Raw genomic sequence first — 18,096 nt, 5'->3', positions numbered from 1 at the left:
CTTGGCACTATATTTAAAGAAAAATGTGGAAAAATTGGAGAGAGTCCAGAGGAGAGCAACAAAAATGATAAAAGGTGGAGAAAACCTGACCTATGGGGAAAGGTTAAAAAAAATGGGCATATTTAGTCCTGAGAAAAGAAGACTGAGGTGGGACCTGATAACAGTCGTCAAATATATTAAGGGCTGTTATAAGGAGGACTGTGGTTAATTGTTCTCACTGAAGATAGGACAAGAACTAATGGGGTCTGCAGCAATGGAGATTTAGGTCAGATATTAGGAAAAACTTTCTAACAGGGTAGTTAAGCAATGGAATAGGCTTCCAAACACCTGTCAGGTACGATCTAGGTTTGCTAGGTTCCGCCTCAGTGCAGGGGGCTGGACTTTATGCCTTCTCAAGGTCCCTTCCAGCCCTACATTTTGCTGATTCTATGATTCATGGTGTCGGCTGATTACTTGGGAATTTCTGCTTTCGTTAAAAAAATTAAGTTAATTTCTAGTTAATTCTAGTCAGGGTTGTGGAAGAAAGTTTGCAAATATGAAGTTTAAAGGCTCAAAAAACAGAAGAGAAAAAGAAGAACCCCAAATGTATTATTTTAAAAAAATACTATGATTTTTAAGCCAGTCTCATGATTTAGAGTGTGACATGATTTTCAAATGCTTGGGGTTGGCAATACTGAGAAAGGGGTATTGTTTATAAACTTATTTCCCAGCATGCCTTATTCTCCTGGGTCTCTGAGGGAGACTGACTGAAACAACCAAGAACTAGCTATTATGAAGTCCTTTCTCTTTACTAAATCTGCAAGATCTTACTTTAAACTCAACACTGTTCCTCTTCCTTGTGGTTGTATTCTTCTTTTTCTGCATCAGAAGGGTTTGCAACCCTGGTGCAAGGTTTCAGGATGCATTTCTGACCTTCTCAGAGAATTCTCACTCACCTACTCAAACCTCAGGGAGATGTGTGTGGTAGGGCATACTTTCTTGAATTATTTTACTTTAAATTATTTTACTTTAAAATTATTTATTGTGGTAAATTACCCTGATCACAGTATCAAGGTGATGATCATTGTATACTGCATTTCCTCAGGAGAAGCTGTCTGATGTACTGTATCAGCTATAGTGAATGCTCTTAAGTTGTTTCATTCAGATGATCTTTCAATGTCCATGTCACTGCAGTCGTGAAATCTGCTTCCTGACACCTAAGAAATGATGCCAGAATTTTCTTTCATTCTTCTGACAGAGATTCTAATCCCTGCTTTTTTGTGCTGCTTAATTGAGTATTACAATGCTTGTCTTGTAGTATTTGGTTTGTCATTTGATTAACAGTCTGCATTTGGTACCAGGATTCATTTGAGTACTTGGAGTTTTCACAATGTGATCCGGTCCTGGCGCAATTGCACAGCATAGCAGTCAAGTTCTGCATTAATTCTAAAAATGTTTATGCAGATTTTTTTTAAATAAAGCCCTTCACAGAGAGGGACCTGACAGCATTTGTGAGTTAATGAGTCTATATATGGGTACCACTCTGTCTGCAGAAGTTAGAATCTGCTGAAAGTGGTTGAGCAAGTTCTGCTAATTCATTGTGGGAGGTGTGGCTTATTAATAGGACCAGTTTATAAGAAAGGTTGGTGTGGCTGAGGTTTATGTTCTTTGTTATTATTTGAGTTCTCAATAAAGCCAAATCCCAGAAAAGAACAAGTCTGACCTTTCACAACATGTGTGGATTTTATCTGGGTCAGTGTGTCCCTTGCTCAGACTGGGTCAGATTCTGTGCTGTGCTTCTTAGGAAGGGCAGCACAGAATGCCCAGCTATGGAGATGGGGATGTAAAAGTAGCTTTAATGGTTTTCTAATTCTGCTTCTTTAAGTGGCTGGCACAGCCCCAGGGCTACACTAATTAATTTACAGCAGTCTTGCACAACTGCCTGTGCGTGGCAAGGCCATATCCTTCTACTGGATCAATGCAGGCAAAATTTGACTTTAATGGGGCTCCACATAGGCACAGGGGGTCCACCTGTACAGATACAGTTGCAGGGTCTGGCCCATAAGCTCCTAGATACTATGGTGATGGATTCATAATAAGCATTTAGATAGATTTGCATGTAACTCCCATTTCCTCCCTGGGTTACTCGGGAGCAGGCAACACTCACCTGTGTGCCTGATGTTGTTGACATTAAAGAAGATCCTGAGTATCCCAGTGGTCCTGCTGGATAGGTAGGAATCCTCTGTTCACCCCTCTGCTGCAGTCCCTTCACTCCTAAAATTGGCGGTGCCTCCACCTGGCTGTCCCCTCCACACACTCAAAGGTGAGCCTTGGGAAACTCCAGGAATAAATCTATTCTAATGATAAATAATATAATCTGTGGTATGGGTGTAACTCAAATACCAATTATAAATAATGTACATTCAATATACTTAAAATAGAGTTAATGCACCTTTACTTAACAACTTAAAAAATCAGGGTATAACAGACTAAGATTATATGTCACTATTAATTTAAATCCATGGGGCAGTTGAATAAAATCAATTAACAAATATAAAGTAATAAATTAAACTTATCTAACTGGGATTTACACTGCCACCATTTACCCAACCCCGGAGTGTACACTCCTCTGGATTTCAGAGTCCTAGGCGCTTGCATGGGCGCGCTTGGGGATCTGCAGCCGGAGACAGTGCTTTGTTGGTTCTGTGTATCAGTCCAGCAGAGGCAACAAGCTGCGCAACCCCTGTGACGACTGGAGCCAGCCCCACCACATGTCAGCAGCTCTGGGTCCTGGTTTGGTGGGAAGATCACTCTGCCTCTCCTCAGGCTCCGTCTTCTGCTGTGCCCCCTCCCTTGCACCTACTTTCCCAAACTAGAGTGGGGGTTACTCAGAGCTCCTTCACTACAGGCCCACCTCAGTCATCTCTAGGCACAGTCTCTGCCCTGCCTCCAGTAAAGCCACCAACTGCCCCTGAGGCTCCCTGCTCAATCAAAGCCCCTGCAGGCTCTCAGCAGCTCCTGATATAGACAGAGCTCCACAGCAGCAATCTCACTCCTTTTCCCAAAATGGAGTCCACTGCCTGCTCTCCTTGCAGGAGGAAGTCTCCCCCTCTTTCCCCAAGACATTATGGGAGTTTTAGTCTCTGAGGCTAGATTGCAGCACACAGGCTTTTCCCCTGGAACACTCCCAATAAAGTTCAGAGGCCTTTCTAGTAAAGGGTGCCTACATGCACAATAGATAACACTAGTTTCCAAGAAGTTGTTACAGTCAGTTGGCTTCATCATCCATATCCTTGAACATGCATAACATTTATATAGTCTGTTTTAAGAAGCCTGTAAATACATTTTTACTTGAAAAGATACAATGTAAGACCTATTATTGTTCAACTTATTAGCTCTTACATAAATGAGCAAGAACAAGCTTTTCTTTAAAAATAAACAAAGAGATTGCTAACAAAGGAAATAAATATGCACTAAGCTGTGAGTAAGAAAGTTCAAATTTAGAATTGGTATTTGTAGTTCCCAACTTGTCCCTTTGTGCTGATCTTGAAGTGGATAGAAGACCATTGTGTGATGTTACATATTCCATTTGCTCCATTGCTTGAGTAGAATATTTGGGTTTTTGTTTTGTTTTTTGTTAACTCAGTCCTTCCCTGAACATAGCTTAGTGTGTGTGAAAGTACATTTCCATTCATTTTTAGATAAAGTATGTCCATGGAGATTTTGAAATTTAACAAGAACATGAGACAATTGCTTCTCACTAGAATTAAATGAAGGGTATTTTTACTCTAATGTTAAAAGACACATGGTTGTACGATTCACAGAATTTTAAGGTCAGGTGGCTCAATTATTTTTAAAAAGAGATGAAAGGACTTTATTTTTATGGGAGCTCTCCAATTGACAGAATGCTACAGTTCTGTTTGTGCTCAGGGAGAGGGGAAAAGTATAGAACTCTTGTTATAGTCTTCAGAAGCTTTTGTCAGTCTTTTGGCTTAAAAACATAGCATGGTTGTACAACCGTATTCACTTCTCCATCTCTAATTGGAACTGACTCCTGTAGATGTTAGATCTGGCCGAATGTGTGATCATACAAAAGCTGGAAAATCTTTCATGTTAAAAATATTTCTCCTCAGTAAAACAAATGAATGTGTGTAACTTACAGTCTGTGTGTTTATTTCCACAGGGCATACATCATAACAGACTTTATGGGCATCAGGAACGAAAGTTTTATGAAGGTTGCTGCAGTGGGGACTTGGATGGGAGACTTTGTCACAGCTTGGATGGTAAGAAATGTAATAATACACTTTAAATGCAAAACACAAAAACTGTATCACTATTGACTAAAGCAACAAAATCCTGAACCCCTTAAAATCTAAACAATGTTTCCACTCAGACAAGTACAGATGTAACAATGGTAGGGTTTGGTAATGAGCTGGGAATCCAAAGGAGAGCCCATTAAAATGAATTGGGTCCTAATTTTACTCTTCTCATGTCAGTGAGAGTTTTGTCACTGAATTCTTTGGAAGCAGAATTGGGCCCCTTCTTTGCTGTGGAATAGCACCAAGACAACATAGTGGCAAAGTGAAAAAGCAAGTAACAGCACAGTCTCCATCTATAGTGACAAGGAGAAAGCCGAGGAGGAAGACTTGACTGAACAAACTGATTCTAAGAATGAAGCGAGAAAAGAAAAAGGAAGAGAACCAATAATATGTCTAAGATATACTCAGATGTTGTCTGGAAAAAGCCATCTAAAGGGACATTATCCGATTAAATTTGCCCCACATTTAGGTTTTTGAAAAATAAGCTTTTACGAAACCTAAGACTAAATGTTTTCATGAAGCTGCTTTAAATTCCAATGAAAACCATTTTTAAAAAGCATGTTCCCTTGCCATGTTTGCAAACCAAACGTGTTAGCAATGCATGAGAATGGGAAGTGACAACTAACTACATACCGAAGTGAATTTACTCATATATTTCTTTGTCTGAGCTGAAAGAAATACACTTTTTAAAAACAGCATGAATAGTTTAAAGTAAATAGGATTTTTTAATTCTGTTGATTTAAATAATTGAAGGTTTTAATTTGAATATAGGCAAGATTTATTTTTAGAGAGATCTGATTCTGCCACCACTGATGTCAATGGTGGCTCTGCAGAGAGAAGTAGCATCTACAATTTTAACCTTACAGAATCCATTGAAATTCATTTGCCATTTTCTTTTTCAGGCAGTTTTGCTTTCTCTAACCAATCAATGGTGCCTCGATTTGTGTCCCCAAAAGAGTCAGCAGTGTTCAAGTTGCTTTTCCATTAATGCAGGAAATACAGCTCTGAACACATTTCAGAGGAGTATAGACAGATGGGGAGAAGGTGTCAGCATTTGACGTGTCTAGTTAGTACTCACTGCTACCTGTGACATAAAGCACTGAAAACAAAGTACCAGAATAGAAAGAATCTTAGGGTATCTGTAAGAATTAGGAGCAAGAACTGCTGGTACCATTTCTTAGTCCTTGGGGAATCATCTGAGTTTCTCCCCATTTATCTTCTAACTTCTACATATTTTGAGCAGCATCAAGGATTTTTTCAGGATATTGTACAGTAAGTGTCAGTGGCTTGTCCAAGACAAATTACCAACTACGAAATGATGGCCATGAAAACCAAGTACACATCAAATCATCCAACTGAACGGGTTTAGAATAAGAACATTGCACAGCTGATCTGTGGACTTGATGTTGACATTTAATGTGTCTTTCTATCAAACCAGTAATAAAATTCATGGCTGCATCTGAACCTCATTAGCATGGTCCTTCTTTTATGGACTTCCACAGCGTTATGTAGCTATGCAAGGAAAGATGAGGCATGATCTAAACCAAATGGAGTGGGGTCATGTCTATTGTAGATATATGGCTCATGTTTCAAATGGTGGATTACGTGTTGGTCACAGTACATTAGGTGGTGTTCCAATATGTCAGCTCTTCGCCCATCTCCTCCAAAGTACGTGTCACAAAGAAACATGCAGTACAGTGTATTATCACTTTAGTCATTGTATAAAACAGTTGACGGGTCAGTTTGCTATGCAAATGTCTGAGTTCAGAGGCCACTAGCATCCTGGACTCCCTTTTCATATGTGAATCTTTCTTTCTCCCTGTAACCCTCATTGCCGAGCATATTAAAATCACTTAGCTTGTTCTCTGCTTCCTTCCACTGTGATATGTTGAATCTGAAGGTAGAGCACTATGAAAAGCAAAATGGTTTGTGGCTTCCCTTCAGTTTTTCACTGATTTCCACTAAAAAGGCTATTTGATTTTAGAGGCAACAAAGGAGGTGTGTGCTCTTGCACAGAGCTAATATGGGAACACTTACTTCTGTATAGAATTTCAACGTATGTTTTATCCACAAATAACAGCATTCCTTGGGGGAAATGATAGTTTTTCCAACCTTCTGAAATGTGCAAATTCTTACTTGCAAAATTTGAATTCCCATGGGCAAAGCCTCAAAGCAAAAGTGAATAGTGAGACTGCTGCTGCTGGATCAGTCCTGCTATCCACGTTGCTGCACATAATGTGGAAACAGCAGACTACAGCAGTGGCAGTGCTTCAAAGCTGCTAGGCCTAACAGTATCAAAAAAGCCCCAGTAGCAGTGTCATCAGGAGGCAGACTGAGGTATGCTGACAGGAGAAAGCCATGAACATGCTGCTGCGTAAAAGTCTCCCCTAGAACTTGAATATTTTTGTGGAAAAATCCATCACAGAATTCAGGAACCTCTCCTGTTCTACCATTAATCTCAGTGACCATTCCTGTCCACTCCTTTGGAAGCCATGGCAAATCATTTTAGCTATGAACAGGTGCGGTATCATGCTTTTCCGGCTATTTGGACTTGCTTAACAACGTTGTGAATGCTAATCACAGCACTGAGATATCTTGAAGTGGCACAAGTGATTTGTAGGCCCTTTCTATTCTGAGAAGTCCTCCAATACTGGCAGAGCTATAAAGAGGAAAAGAAGGAGAGAAACATCCAGTTTTGTGGCAGGTTCTAATTTACTGTAACCATTATATTCTAATATGCTTAAGAGGCTTCTGCAATAACTAGAAGTCAGCCATGCCTATGCTATTAAGTATAAGATGAGTAAAAGCAGGTGGTATTCTCATTTTTGTGTACTGGAATCCTGTTGGAGTTCAGATCCCCATGCTCTGTTGAATTGGTGGCTGCAGAAGTCAGCACTGATAATGTCAGTATGAGTTGTGGACTTCATTTGCAAAATGAATAAGAAATAAAAAATGCTATTCTAGCACGGGGTAAGACATTTCTTAGAAGTTGTCTTCGGATTCTAATATCAGGAACATATTTGAAAGGAAAGAGTGTACTTTGGAAACATTGCATGATTCATATATGGAAATCGGAATTTACCTCCTAAACCCACTCCTTGTGGACATTGGCTCACTCTGTGTCAGGTCTGATCCAGCTCCAACTGAAGTCAATGAGAGTCTCTCATTAAGTTTAAAAGAGCTGGCTGAGCCCTAGGCATGCAAGCAGGGAGCATGACAAAGAGCTGCTCTTCCTTTCTGCCCCTGCCTAGTGGCTGACTATAGTTGTACTTCCTGAGGTCTGCCCGCAGTGTTAGACTCTCCAAATGGGTCTGGGAAGGGAGGGTTGCAGACAAGACACTGACTACCCCACCCTTCTGCACTTGTCCAGGTGTGAGATGGGCGGAATGTATGCTTCACATTTGAAATGGTGGCAGAGCTCCTGATCTGATGTGCCCAACCCATAACTCTCCAGAGGCAGAGGCTCAATAGGTCAGAATACCTCCAGATAGTCCTGTTGCAGAGTAGACTCTCTACATCCCTTCCCTACAATATAGACCAGGGCTGGGTAAACTACAGCCCGCGGGCCGTATCCGGCATTCCTGCACTCCAACACCCTGCCCTGAGCCCCCAACATCCTGCCCTCAGCCCCCTCCCGCCCTCCACACCCCTCCCTGTACCCCAACCCCCTGCCCTGAGTCCCCTCCCACACTCCGCACCCTTCCTGCACCCCAACCCCTTGCCCTGAGCCCCCAACCCCCTGCCCTGAGCCCCCTGCCACACCCCAACCCCCTGTCCTGAGCCCCCTAACCCCTGCCTTGAACCCCTGCCGCACCCTCTGCAACCCAACCCCCTGCCCCAAGCCCCCTCCTGCACACCGCACCCCCTACATTCATGGCCCTGCATGCAATTTCGCCACCCAGATGTGGCCCTCGGGCCAAAAAGTTTGCCCATCCCGATATAGACTGAGGCCACTATACAACCTCTGTATTTTTGGATGGAAGAATTTGTCTGTCAATAACTGCTGAGTAGGTTGCTTAGCTCTTTGTTTCAATCTTGTTAGCAATATATTCCTCACACACACACACTACTTGAATATATGATGTGGTGTAGGTTCAAGTAATATCAGTAGTAGTTGTAAACTTTGTTCAGATTGTTTTATCGGTTGCTCTTCTTTGTAGTAAGAGTAGCTTATTATTTCTTGCCCTGAATTCAATTTTTAAATAGTTCTGCATATCCCATTGGCAAGAATGTGTTTTATTTACAGTATTGGAACACATTTACTTGTGTCTATTTTGTTATCATTATGATTTTGAAAGACTGCATTTAGTTGAAGAAAGTGGGAGAACAAACTGTTAAAATGATATTTTTTTCACAATGCAGCTCTTGTGTCTATTAGAACAGAAGATTCTTTTAATCCTCATTTGTTCTCTCACAAGCTTGCCTATCTTGACATGCTAGAGGAAATAAGGACACACGGATACCAGGCACTTATTAGTTTGTGCCACATCTTTGTTTTTCTTTTATCTGCTAATGTATATGTTTTGTTATGGTTTATTAAAACAAATTGAGCAGAGAAGGAATTCCACTTGATGCTGCAAAAACTTTTCAGTTGCTGAAAATAGCCTGTGCTAAAATGTACTACAGCCCAAATGGACAAAAATAAAATAATGAAGTGGTTGAAAAAGAAATCTCCTTTACTACAGAGCTGAATTTAAACAGAATGCATGTTTTGTATGCAAAAATAAAATGCAACATATTCTATAGAGATAATAAAATTCCTGAGATACTGTCTTTGTTCCCTAGAAGTACGTTTTGAACAGCCACAAATATTCACTCTAAAATTGTAAGTGAGTGAAAGATTAATCCATCTGTCCACACATATGGTGAGAAAAGCAGAGAAGTTTGTTCCGCAGAGTACTGCATATTGTCTCATTCACAAACAGTGAAAGAACTACCGTTTGTGCTGCACCTTCCATGGCAGTGTGGCATGTCATGAGCCCTGGAATGACTGACATTGCCTCTAACTCATTATTCTGTCAAGAGTTGGGCATGACAATTCAGATTATGATCAGTGTCAATCTTTTTGATTGTTTCCCTTTCACTGACATATCAAATGACAGAATAAAGCTGTAATTGAATTTGAAATGGCATCTGAAATACAGGATAGCTAACAACTCTGCTGTACTTCAGAGGTGGAAATGAAATTAAACTGTGAACCATGAAATGGAAGGAGAGGAATGGATGATAGACGTTGCTAAACTCACTTAACCACACTGCACACGGATGTAATTAATGACCTCATTGGAGGCAACAAGATTCTGCCCATTCATAGAAGTACGCATGGTGTCAAGCGCTCTTTCTCTCTCTCTCTCACTTCTTCCTTTCCCTTTTCCAGGGCTCAGTCCAGTGTCTGAGGGATTTCTGATTAAAAAACAGTTTAACAGGCTGTCCTGCAGCTAACTCATCCATTTCCCTGCAGCATTTATGTAGTAAAAGATCAAAACCCTAGTCCAGCAAAGTTTTCTTGGGCCAGAAGAGGACTTAACCTCCCTTTAATCATCCAACAGTACAAGGCTAGAAGATGCTAATGGATTGTGAGGGGCCCTATAGTTATAAAACTTACCTAGGATAGATGGAAATGGAAACAACTTTTCTTGATTGTTGGATCAAAGGCTGGTAAGACATCTTTTTTCAGCATTAGTTTTCTAATTATCTTTTGATCAAAGACAACCTAGACATGTTGCCCTCATGTACACTGCTGTCCCTGATTCCTAGATGTAGTTATTGCCATGGAATTTGTTCAGCATAGCAAGCTTTTCTGTAAGAAAATCATGCACACATTTGAAAATAATACAGGAATCACTATATTGGAACAGACCACTGGTCCATTATGTCTAGGATCATGCCATGGTCCATACTAGATGTTTCTGAACAAGGCTCATCTCCCTCCCCATGGTGCACCTAGACAGTTGTACAATGCTGTGCCTGGAGGTTATGGTGATTTCCTTCTGGATCCTGCAGTCGTGACCTAAAACGAAATATTTGGATTACCCTTATCTTAGACCTATCCATGCATGTTATTTGCCATAACAATTCTTAAAGTAGATCAGTACCATTCTAACAGTATCCAAAAGTCGTATGGTTCTGAGATTTTTAAAAATGCAAATACAGTATAATGCTGAATCTTAACGAAAAGTATTAGGCTAATCTGTTTTCCCAATGTTGCAGCAGAAAGATTTGGCTCTGTCACTTTCTCAAAAGACATGAGAGTGAGAGATGGAGAGCAAGCAGAATTTCTTCTATTGGAGCATCTGCTTTCCCAAGTCTCAAATCTTGTCCAGCTGATACGTTTTATAGAAAGAATCTATTATACAGTAGGTGTGTATATTAGGCAAAGAGTGGATAGCAGAGGATGATGCCTAGACTATGGAGTACAAAAGGAATGACATGTTCTGCACTAGAAGTGGTGCATAGACTTATCTGTGTGACTAAGTCACATCATTGCATACTTAGACATGTTATGCCCGGATCCTGAACCCACTGAGGTCTATGTCAAGCTTCCTACTGACTTCAGTAGGTATAGGATCAGGTCTGCTGTTTAGCTATATCTTAATGGTGAGGACAGTCTCTTTCAGACTGTTTTTTTGTGAATAATGCCCAGACAGAAGAGGGAAAACATGGCAAGAAAGATATGTGTCCTGAGATCTTAAATTTTGCATTATATCAGAATTCCTTTTCTTCCCCAATGGACTTTGCATTGGTGCTTTTGAGCCCTTTCTTCCTCCCACTTTTGATGATTAAAGAAGAAAACCACTGTGTGCTTCTTTATAATATATTCATAGACACATCCTTTTTAGTTTTAAGTTCTTTCTGGTCTTCATTTAAACAAATATTTGTCTCTATAGCACTAAACTTTCTCTTTTGACATACAGTGTGTTGGGTTTTTTTAATTGGATACTTTGGAAACCAAAAATATGTACCATCAAAAATAAATATAATAACAAAAATACAATAACCATCCAGCAATTCTACACTCAGAATTCCTTGCATGGCCGTTTCTAGCAATCCTACACTCAGATGTGATGTGTTCTTCATGTACATTGTAAAGGTGTGGGCAACTGAGGGGATACAGAGATGGCTCTGGAAATAGCCTGTTAGCCATCTGTACTTAGATCTCTTCAGAACAAGTTCAAGCTTCTGTTAAGGTCTTTAACATGGAACACATCCTATTGAGAACAGTTGTCTGACTCTGTACCCTAATGGCTGACTTGAAGAACACAAAAACCTTTTACATTGACAGAAAAATAAAGGATAATTTTTGGTGGAACTGAAGCCCTTGCCAACAGCTTCAAAAAGCCTGCCAAGATACATAATGAGCAGACTTGTACCAAACTTGGAGCTGCAAGGCTGATATTATCATAAGAGAAGGATTCAATTGACCATGCAAATTGAGCTGCAGAACTGCAGTGGACTAAATATATGATCAAATAAGATCCCCTGCATCTTCCAAAGGGAAAGATGAGCAGCAGATGGCAGCGGCACGCAGCAAAGTTTTTCTTTAATCCTAAATTCCTTCGGGGTTTGTAAAAGGAGATATCTGAAACCCTGAGCAGGGGAAAGAGGAAATCAGGATAATCTGTGTACTGATAATGTACCATCACGTCACTCTTGACTCACAAGATGATGCTCGTGCACAGTGGAAACTACACATTTGCAACTGATAGAGAAAGAGAGAGAACATATCTGGTCTTTAAATGTGTTCTAATGAAGCTGGCTGGCTATGTACAACCAGGACTTCATTGTAAAGTCTGAAGAAGCAGCTGGAAGCATCTTTGTCGATGCAAGTGCCTCAGCCCAAATCCACAAAGGTACCTGGGTGCCTAAATCCCAGCTTTAGACTCTACTGCAATCCACAGAACTGCTCCGCTGCCACCTAACCCTGTAGGTGCTGAACCTTACTTGGCCCCTAAGTTTTCAGGGTAAAAGTTCCCTAGGCAGCTATGTTTCTGCCTCTGGGCATGTACACTGCTGCCTCGCTCTAGGAGTCTGGGCACCTATCTCCCTCCTAAGCCCTAGTGCGATCCACAAAACAGGAGAAGATTGGCAGAGGAGCATCTCTCTCACCTGTGGCGCCTGATCCAGTAGGTGAGCTCAGAGCACACTTAAGGAATCAGACCCCATTCAAAATCCAGATGGAGGTGGTGGTGGTGCTGCTGTCTACCTTATAACTCTTAGCCCAGTGGTTAGAACCCTCCCCTGGAATGCAGGAGAGCCAGGGTCAATCCTTCCTTTGCCTGAGGTAGAGAAGGGATTTAAATAGGGGTCTCCTAGCATGGCACGAATCACATCGTCTGACATGTGTGAGGGGGTCTCTCAATCTCTACTAATGAAAGCGTTAAGCTTTGTATAAATAATTAAATAGCTGTTGGAGTAGGGGGCACTGGATGCTGGGTATCTCACTCCCCAGGTTCATTCCCTGAACACCAAGCTAACGAGCAAGCCTCAAGCTGTCTCTTTCACTGGCCCAAAGACTCTTGACATATTCACACACAGTGGAACGACTTCACCAGGAGAGCGAGCGAGAGAGCACCATATCAGAGTAGCCCATAGCTCAGTGTTAGGGCACTCTCCTGAGAGCTGGGAAAACCCCTGTTCAAATCCTTGGTCCCCATCTGTCAGACTCAGAACTGAACCTAGGTCTCATGCATTCCCAGTGAGTGATCTAACCACGGGGCTAAAAAACAGTGATAAGGGTGCTGCTGCTGCTGCCCCCACCAGGTCATCCTCCAGGTGTGGAGCAAGGGAGGTGCCTAACTCATTCTCAACTTAGGCACCTCAGTCACCTGACTCCAGGATAGGGGCTCCTGGTTGGGGATCACAAGCAGAAATAGGTGCCTTCCTGCAGCCAGGACTTAAGTGCCAAGCTCTGTGAGAAGGGTGGGGCTGAGGGCACAACCTTCTGGTTAGCATCTTCTATTGGCTAACTTAGGTGGCTTCCCACCTAGTATGTTAGCTTCTGTAGATCACATTCTAAGGTGTGTCTCTCCATGCATTGTATAGGGAACCTGGGCACCTAACTCAGGCTTTGTGGATCCCACATTGTTCCAGTGATCTTCTAGGTGTGCTCTGTGTCGCAACACCTTAGTCCCTTGTGGATCCAGGCCATCCTTACCTCCTCCCACTTGTATGAAGGCTTATGTCTTCACTCATTAACCTCTTCAGCTTATATATCAGCGTGAAATCCTGCTCCCATTGCAATCAATGGCAAAAATCCCATTGATTTCAGGGCGGCAGGATTTCACCCCAGTGCTGTGATGTGGGGACAATGTGTTGTGGGGACAAACTGTGCTGTCCTGTTACCCAACAGTATTTACACTGGAATTAGCCTAAAGTGTAAAATAAAATCAGACTCAGGAACTGTGGTTAACAACTCCCAGCTCCAAGACCTAAGAAAAAAGTATCTGGTATTACCATAAAACTATTCAGTACAGACAGGCCCTGATTCAGAAAAGTATTTAAGGACATGCTTACCTAGTGCAGACCTAATTTTCCTGTGCAGTGTTTAGATACTACAGGGCTGGGCTGTAATAGGGTGTCAGAGCTCTTCTGTTAACCCATCCAATTAACAGATGTTGGAAACCTGCAGCAAGCTGATGACATTCTGCTGTGGCAGGTGCAGCTCATTAACTCCACCTAGACAATAGGGGAGGTGAACAAGGGCACCCAGGGCTAGGATGGAGAGATCTCGGCAAAGAAGCTTTAGGAACAGCCAAGCTTAGGCTGATGTTCGTTGTCTGAGTCATCGTTAAAGTCAAACCACAGGAAGAGGGTAAGATTTTTGGACACTAGCTCAGAGTCTGTGTGCTCTGCTGAAGGTTTTTTTTTTCTCTTCTGCTGGTAATAGCTCACCTTACCTGATCACTCTGGTTACAGTGTGTATGGTAACATCCATTGTTTCATGTTCTCTGTGTATATAAAATCTCCCCACTATATTTTCCACCGCATGCATCCGATGAAGTGAGCTATAACTCACGAAAGCTTATGCTCAAATAAATTTGTTAGTCTCTAAGGTGCCACAAGTCCTCCTTTCCTTTTTTAAGAGATTCATTATGTTCATATGGCTGATGTAGAAAAACTTTAGATAGTATGACAGATACTGCAACCTCATGCAGTAGCTTTGGGGAACAGTGTATTAAGTTTTATGAAAGTTTCATTTGTTACTGCGGACCAGAGATTGCATGCAACTCAGGGGCAGAGGTGGTGGTGGTGGTGGGGTGTTACTCAGCTCCTCCAAGAACTAAAAATAATGGAGAGTAATTAAGGTGAGTCACTCTGGTAGTAAAAGCAGCAAAGAGTCCTGTGGCACCTCATAGACTAACAGGCGTATTGGAGCATAAGCTTTCGTCGGATGCATGGTGTAGTAAACCCCTCCAGACAGGTACCACCTCCGGGGAGGTTTGCATATACTGGTGCAAACTGGGTGTTCCAGAGGCTAATAGGCAAAGGAAGGGCTTTTGAGATAAAAAGGCTGGGCTTAAACTGGGCTGAAACTTACTGACATTTTCCCCTTTTTCTCTAGAGAGGGGAGGGATAGCTCAGTGGTTTGAGCATTGGCCTGCTAAACCCAGGGTTGTGAGTTCAATCCTTGAGGGGGCCATTTATGGATCTGGGGCAAAAATTAGTCCTGCTTTGAGCAGGGGGTTGGACTAGATGATCTCCTGAGGTCCCTTCCAACCTGGATATTCTATGATTCTATGACTCAGGGCTATCTGCTCTAGCGACCAAACAGGAGCTTCTGCCCAAGGAAGGACTCAACTTTTGAAGAAGGGCTGGAAACACTTTGGCCTACTAGAGCCACATAAAACTAATGGGTGACTCCTGATAGATTTTAGTGTGTGTTTAAATCTGTCTTTTGTCTTTATTCTGTTCTCTTTAATACTTTTCCCTTAAGAGTGAATGTGCTTGCTTAGGGCTTGTCTCCACTTACCGGGAGATCGATGCACGGCGATTAATCCACTGGGGGGGGGTCGATTTAGCAGGTCTAGGGGTTCTCAAACTGGGGGTTGGGACCCCTCAGGGGGCCGTGAGGTTATTACATGGGGGGTCGCGAGCTGTCAGCCTCCACCCCAAACCCCGCTTTGCCTCCAGCATTTATAATAGTGTTAAATATATAAAAAGAGTTTTTAATTTATAAGGGGGGGTCGCAGTCAGCAGCTTGCTATGTGAAAGGGGTCACCAGTACACAAGTTTGAGAACCACTGCGCTAAATTGACTGCCGATGGCTCTCCCGTCAACTCGGTACTTCACCGGAATGAGAAGCATAAGGTAGGAAAAACTCTCCCGTTGACTTATCAACCCAGTGCAGTGTAGATACTGCACTAAGTTAACCTAAGGTACGTCGACTCCAGCTATGTTATTCATGTAGCTGGAGTTGCGTAATTTAGGTCGACTTAGCCCCGTAGTGTAGACCTGCCCTTAAAAAGCGCTTTGTGGTAGCTAATAACTGCTGGCAATATGCTGTTCATAGCTCTTGGAGAGAGAAAGCCATGCACAGGTGCTGGCCTCTAGGCACATTGGCTTGTTGGGGGTATCACAGTGTAAGACGGGGCTGTGCAGCCTTATAATCCGTTAGCCAGAAGGGAGTGAGGGACAGGGGTCGCTGCTCAGAGACAGGTGTTGGCTGGAGACTTGAGATCTGACTTGGCGTTCCTGGAATGGACCATGGAGTGAGGGAGACAGGTGCAGTTACCCTGAAACTGTGACAGATGGCTCGTGGTAATTCAAAATAAAACTGAACCCTGGTGTAATTCTACTGACTATAGGAAGTAACATCAGAGGTGAATTTGGTCCCAGGACCTTAAATACACAACTGTTTTTCCTGAAATTGAAGACATTCAAATGAAAAAGTTCAGTGATTTTCACTGAATCTCATTTTAATATTGTGTTTAATAAAATGGGCCTGGTATATATCAATCTCATCTTGTCTTTGCTCTTTTTGTATTATTGCTTTACATGCCTTGAAATGCGAACTTCAAGAACTTAATTAAAAGGATAGAAAGGTTGCTGAGTTTCACTCAACTATTTTAAGTACCTTTTGAAACCTCCATTAAAAAGCTATTTTTACAGTTTCTTACAGCAGCATACTTCTGCATATCACAAAAGTAATTGCTGCTCCTGTATTGGGTAGATTATTATTATGATTTTTTTTTGACATTTCACAGCTAAGGAATTTAGCTTCGCAGCAACCCTGTGAGATGAAGGCATTAGGTGTCTCCATTTTGCAGACTGAGGTATGTGGCAGTTAAGGGGCTTCTCCTTGGACACACAGTAAGTCTGTGGTGGAATTGGGAATAGAACCTAAATCTTTTGACTCCAGTCTTGTGTTTGATATCCCTGTTTCCAATTGTAATCACTATTATTTTTCTTTGTCTCCATTGATGGCAGCACCCTGGTGTAAGTAAAATGTGTGCCCTCTCTGCCCAGTTACCAAATACCTTCTTGTAGGGGAAAATCAGACCCAAATGCCACATCTGCTGGGCAGGGAGTTGAGGAGATGTAACAGAAGAAGTTGGAGCTGCTCGATGGAGGCTACTCCAGCTAATGGCTGGATCAACTTATAGGCTCCTCTGTGGAGGTGAATGGGAACTGCACCCTGGTAGGTCTCCTGGGATATCACCTCCTTTTCCAGTGGCCGACCCTTGAGCTGCCTCCAGCCATGCCAAGCTCAGGGCTGTGAAGATCACTCTCTTGGCCTGACTCTCCACTGACTTGGCCCAAGTTTACCCCTGTCCTGAGTAATCCCACCACAGTCAATGGATTTATGCTAAGAGAATGGAGACTCAGGTCCTGTGCACCACCCCTTACCTACAAAGTAAAAGAATGTCTGCTTAATGAGCATCCTGTACCCCACGTAGGATTTTGCAGAAAGCAATTTCATCACCATAGAAACAAGCTCTATAGTACAAAACTCACATGGATATGGTTGTCAGACACCCAGGATTTGTTGCACTGTGGCTGCTCCACATACAGCCAACAGCCCAGCACCTTTATGACCATATGCCCTTGGAATTGTAGGGTTCCCTGATCACTGGGTCAATAGGCTTATCTAGACGAGGGAAAATTGGATGAGCGTAACTACAAATCAGTGTAGCTATGGTGGGACAAATCCTTAATGTAGAGATACTGTCCTGCTGCAAAATGGGGCTGTGACTCTCGTCCTGCTCTATCTTACACTGGTCCAGGATCACCAGCTTGCAGCACCATGTGGACTTACTTCCTCTTGTCTCTGGCATGCCGGAAGAATGTCCACTGTGCTGGCGGGGGCCAGGAGCAGGTAGCAGAGAGTCAACTGTGATGGCTTTACTCCACCCAAGAATTCCTCTGTGCCAGGGCAATCCCCAGCTGCCCTGTTACACCAGTTTTCCATCTTTGCAGTTTGCACCATGGGAGAGGTACATAGAATGGGACAGAACAGGAACTGAAGATCTGGCCTAATGAGAGTTGCATGCAGCTCTAAAGCTGCAGGTGGGATAGCACTGCTTTAAGTGGATAGGAAAGATCAGTTTGTGCAGGATCTAACACGGCAGAGCCCTGATTCAGATTAGGGCCTCAGGGCCCTGCTGAACTATTAAAAAATACAAATTAATAACCAGCGTCACAAAACAGTGTAGACAGGTGCAGTGTAGACAAGGTCGACCTTAGGAGTGGGCCTCATGGGTGACTGCCCAGGGTGCCATGGTCAAGGGATGCTGTGCAGTAGTACAGAGGTGCACGTTACTGGTTGGCAGGGGAGCGCCACGAACTTGCAGAGGCAATG

The 18,096-nt window shown here is 42.6% G+C and overlaps 1 protein-coding gene across 2 annotated transcripts in view; it reads left to right on the top strand.

Annotated features, from left to right (window-relative positions):
• The window catches only part of TMEM117 (transmembrane protein 117), a 326,549-nt gene that overhangs the window by 149,991 nt on the left and 158,462 nt on the right, over positions 1 to 18,096 (top strand). For both annotated transcript variants that reach the window (XM_043548908.1, XM_043548914.1), the window contains one exon: positions 4,163 to 4,262. In XM_043548908.1, the coding sequence (XP_043404843.1) occupies positions 4,163 to 4,262 (100 nt within the window). The remainder of the gene's footprint in view (positions 1 to 4,162; positions 4,263 to 18,096) is intronic.

The sequence above is a fragment of the Chelonia mydas genome, chromosome 1, assembly GCF_015237465.2.
Source record: "Chelonia mydas isolate rCheMyd1 chromosome 1, rCheMyd1.pri.v2, whole genome shotgun sequence".
Taxonomy (NCBI): domain Eukaryota; kingdom Metazoa; phylum Chordata; order Testudines; family Cheloniidae; genus Chelonia; species Chelonia mydas.
The sequence above is the reverse complement of the archived record's forward strand: the minus strand, read 5'-3'. Positions and strand labels throughout refer to the sequence as shown.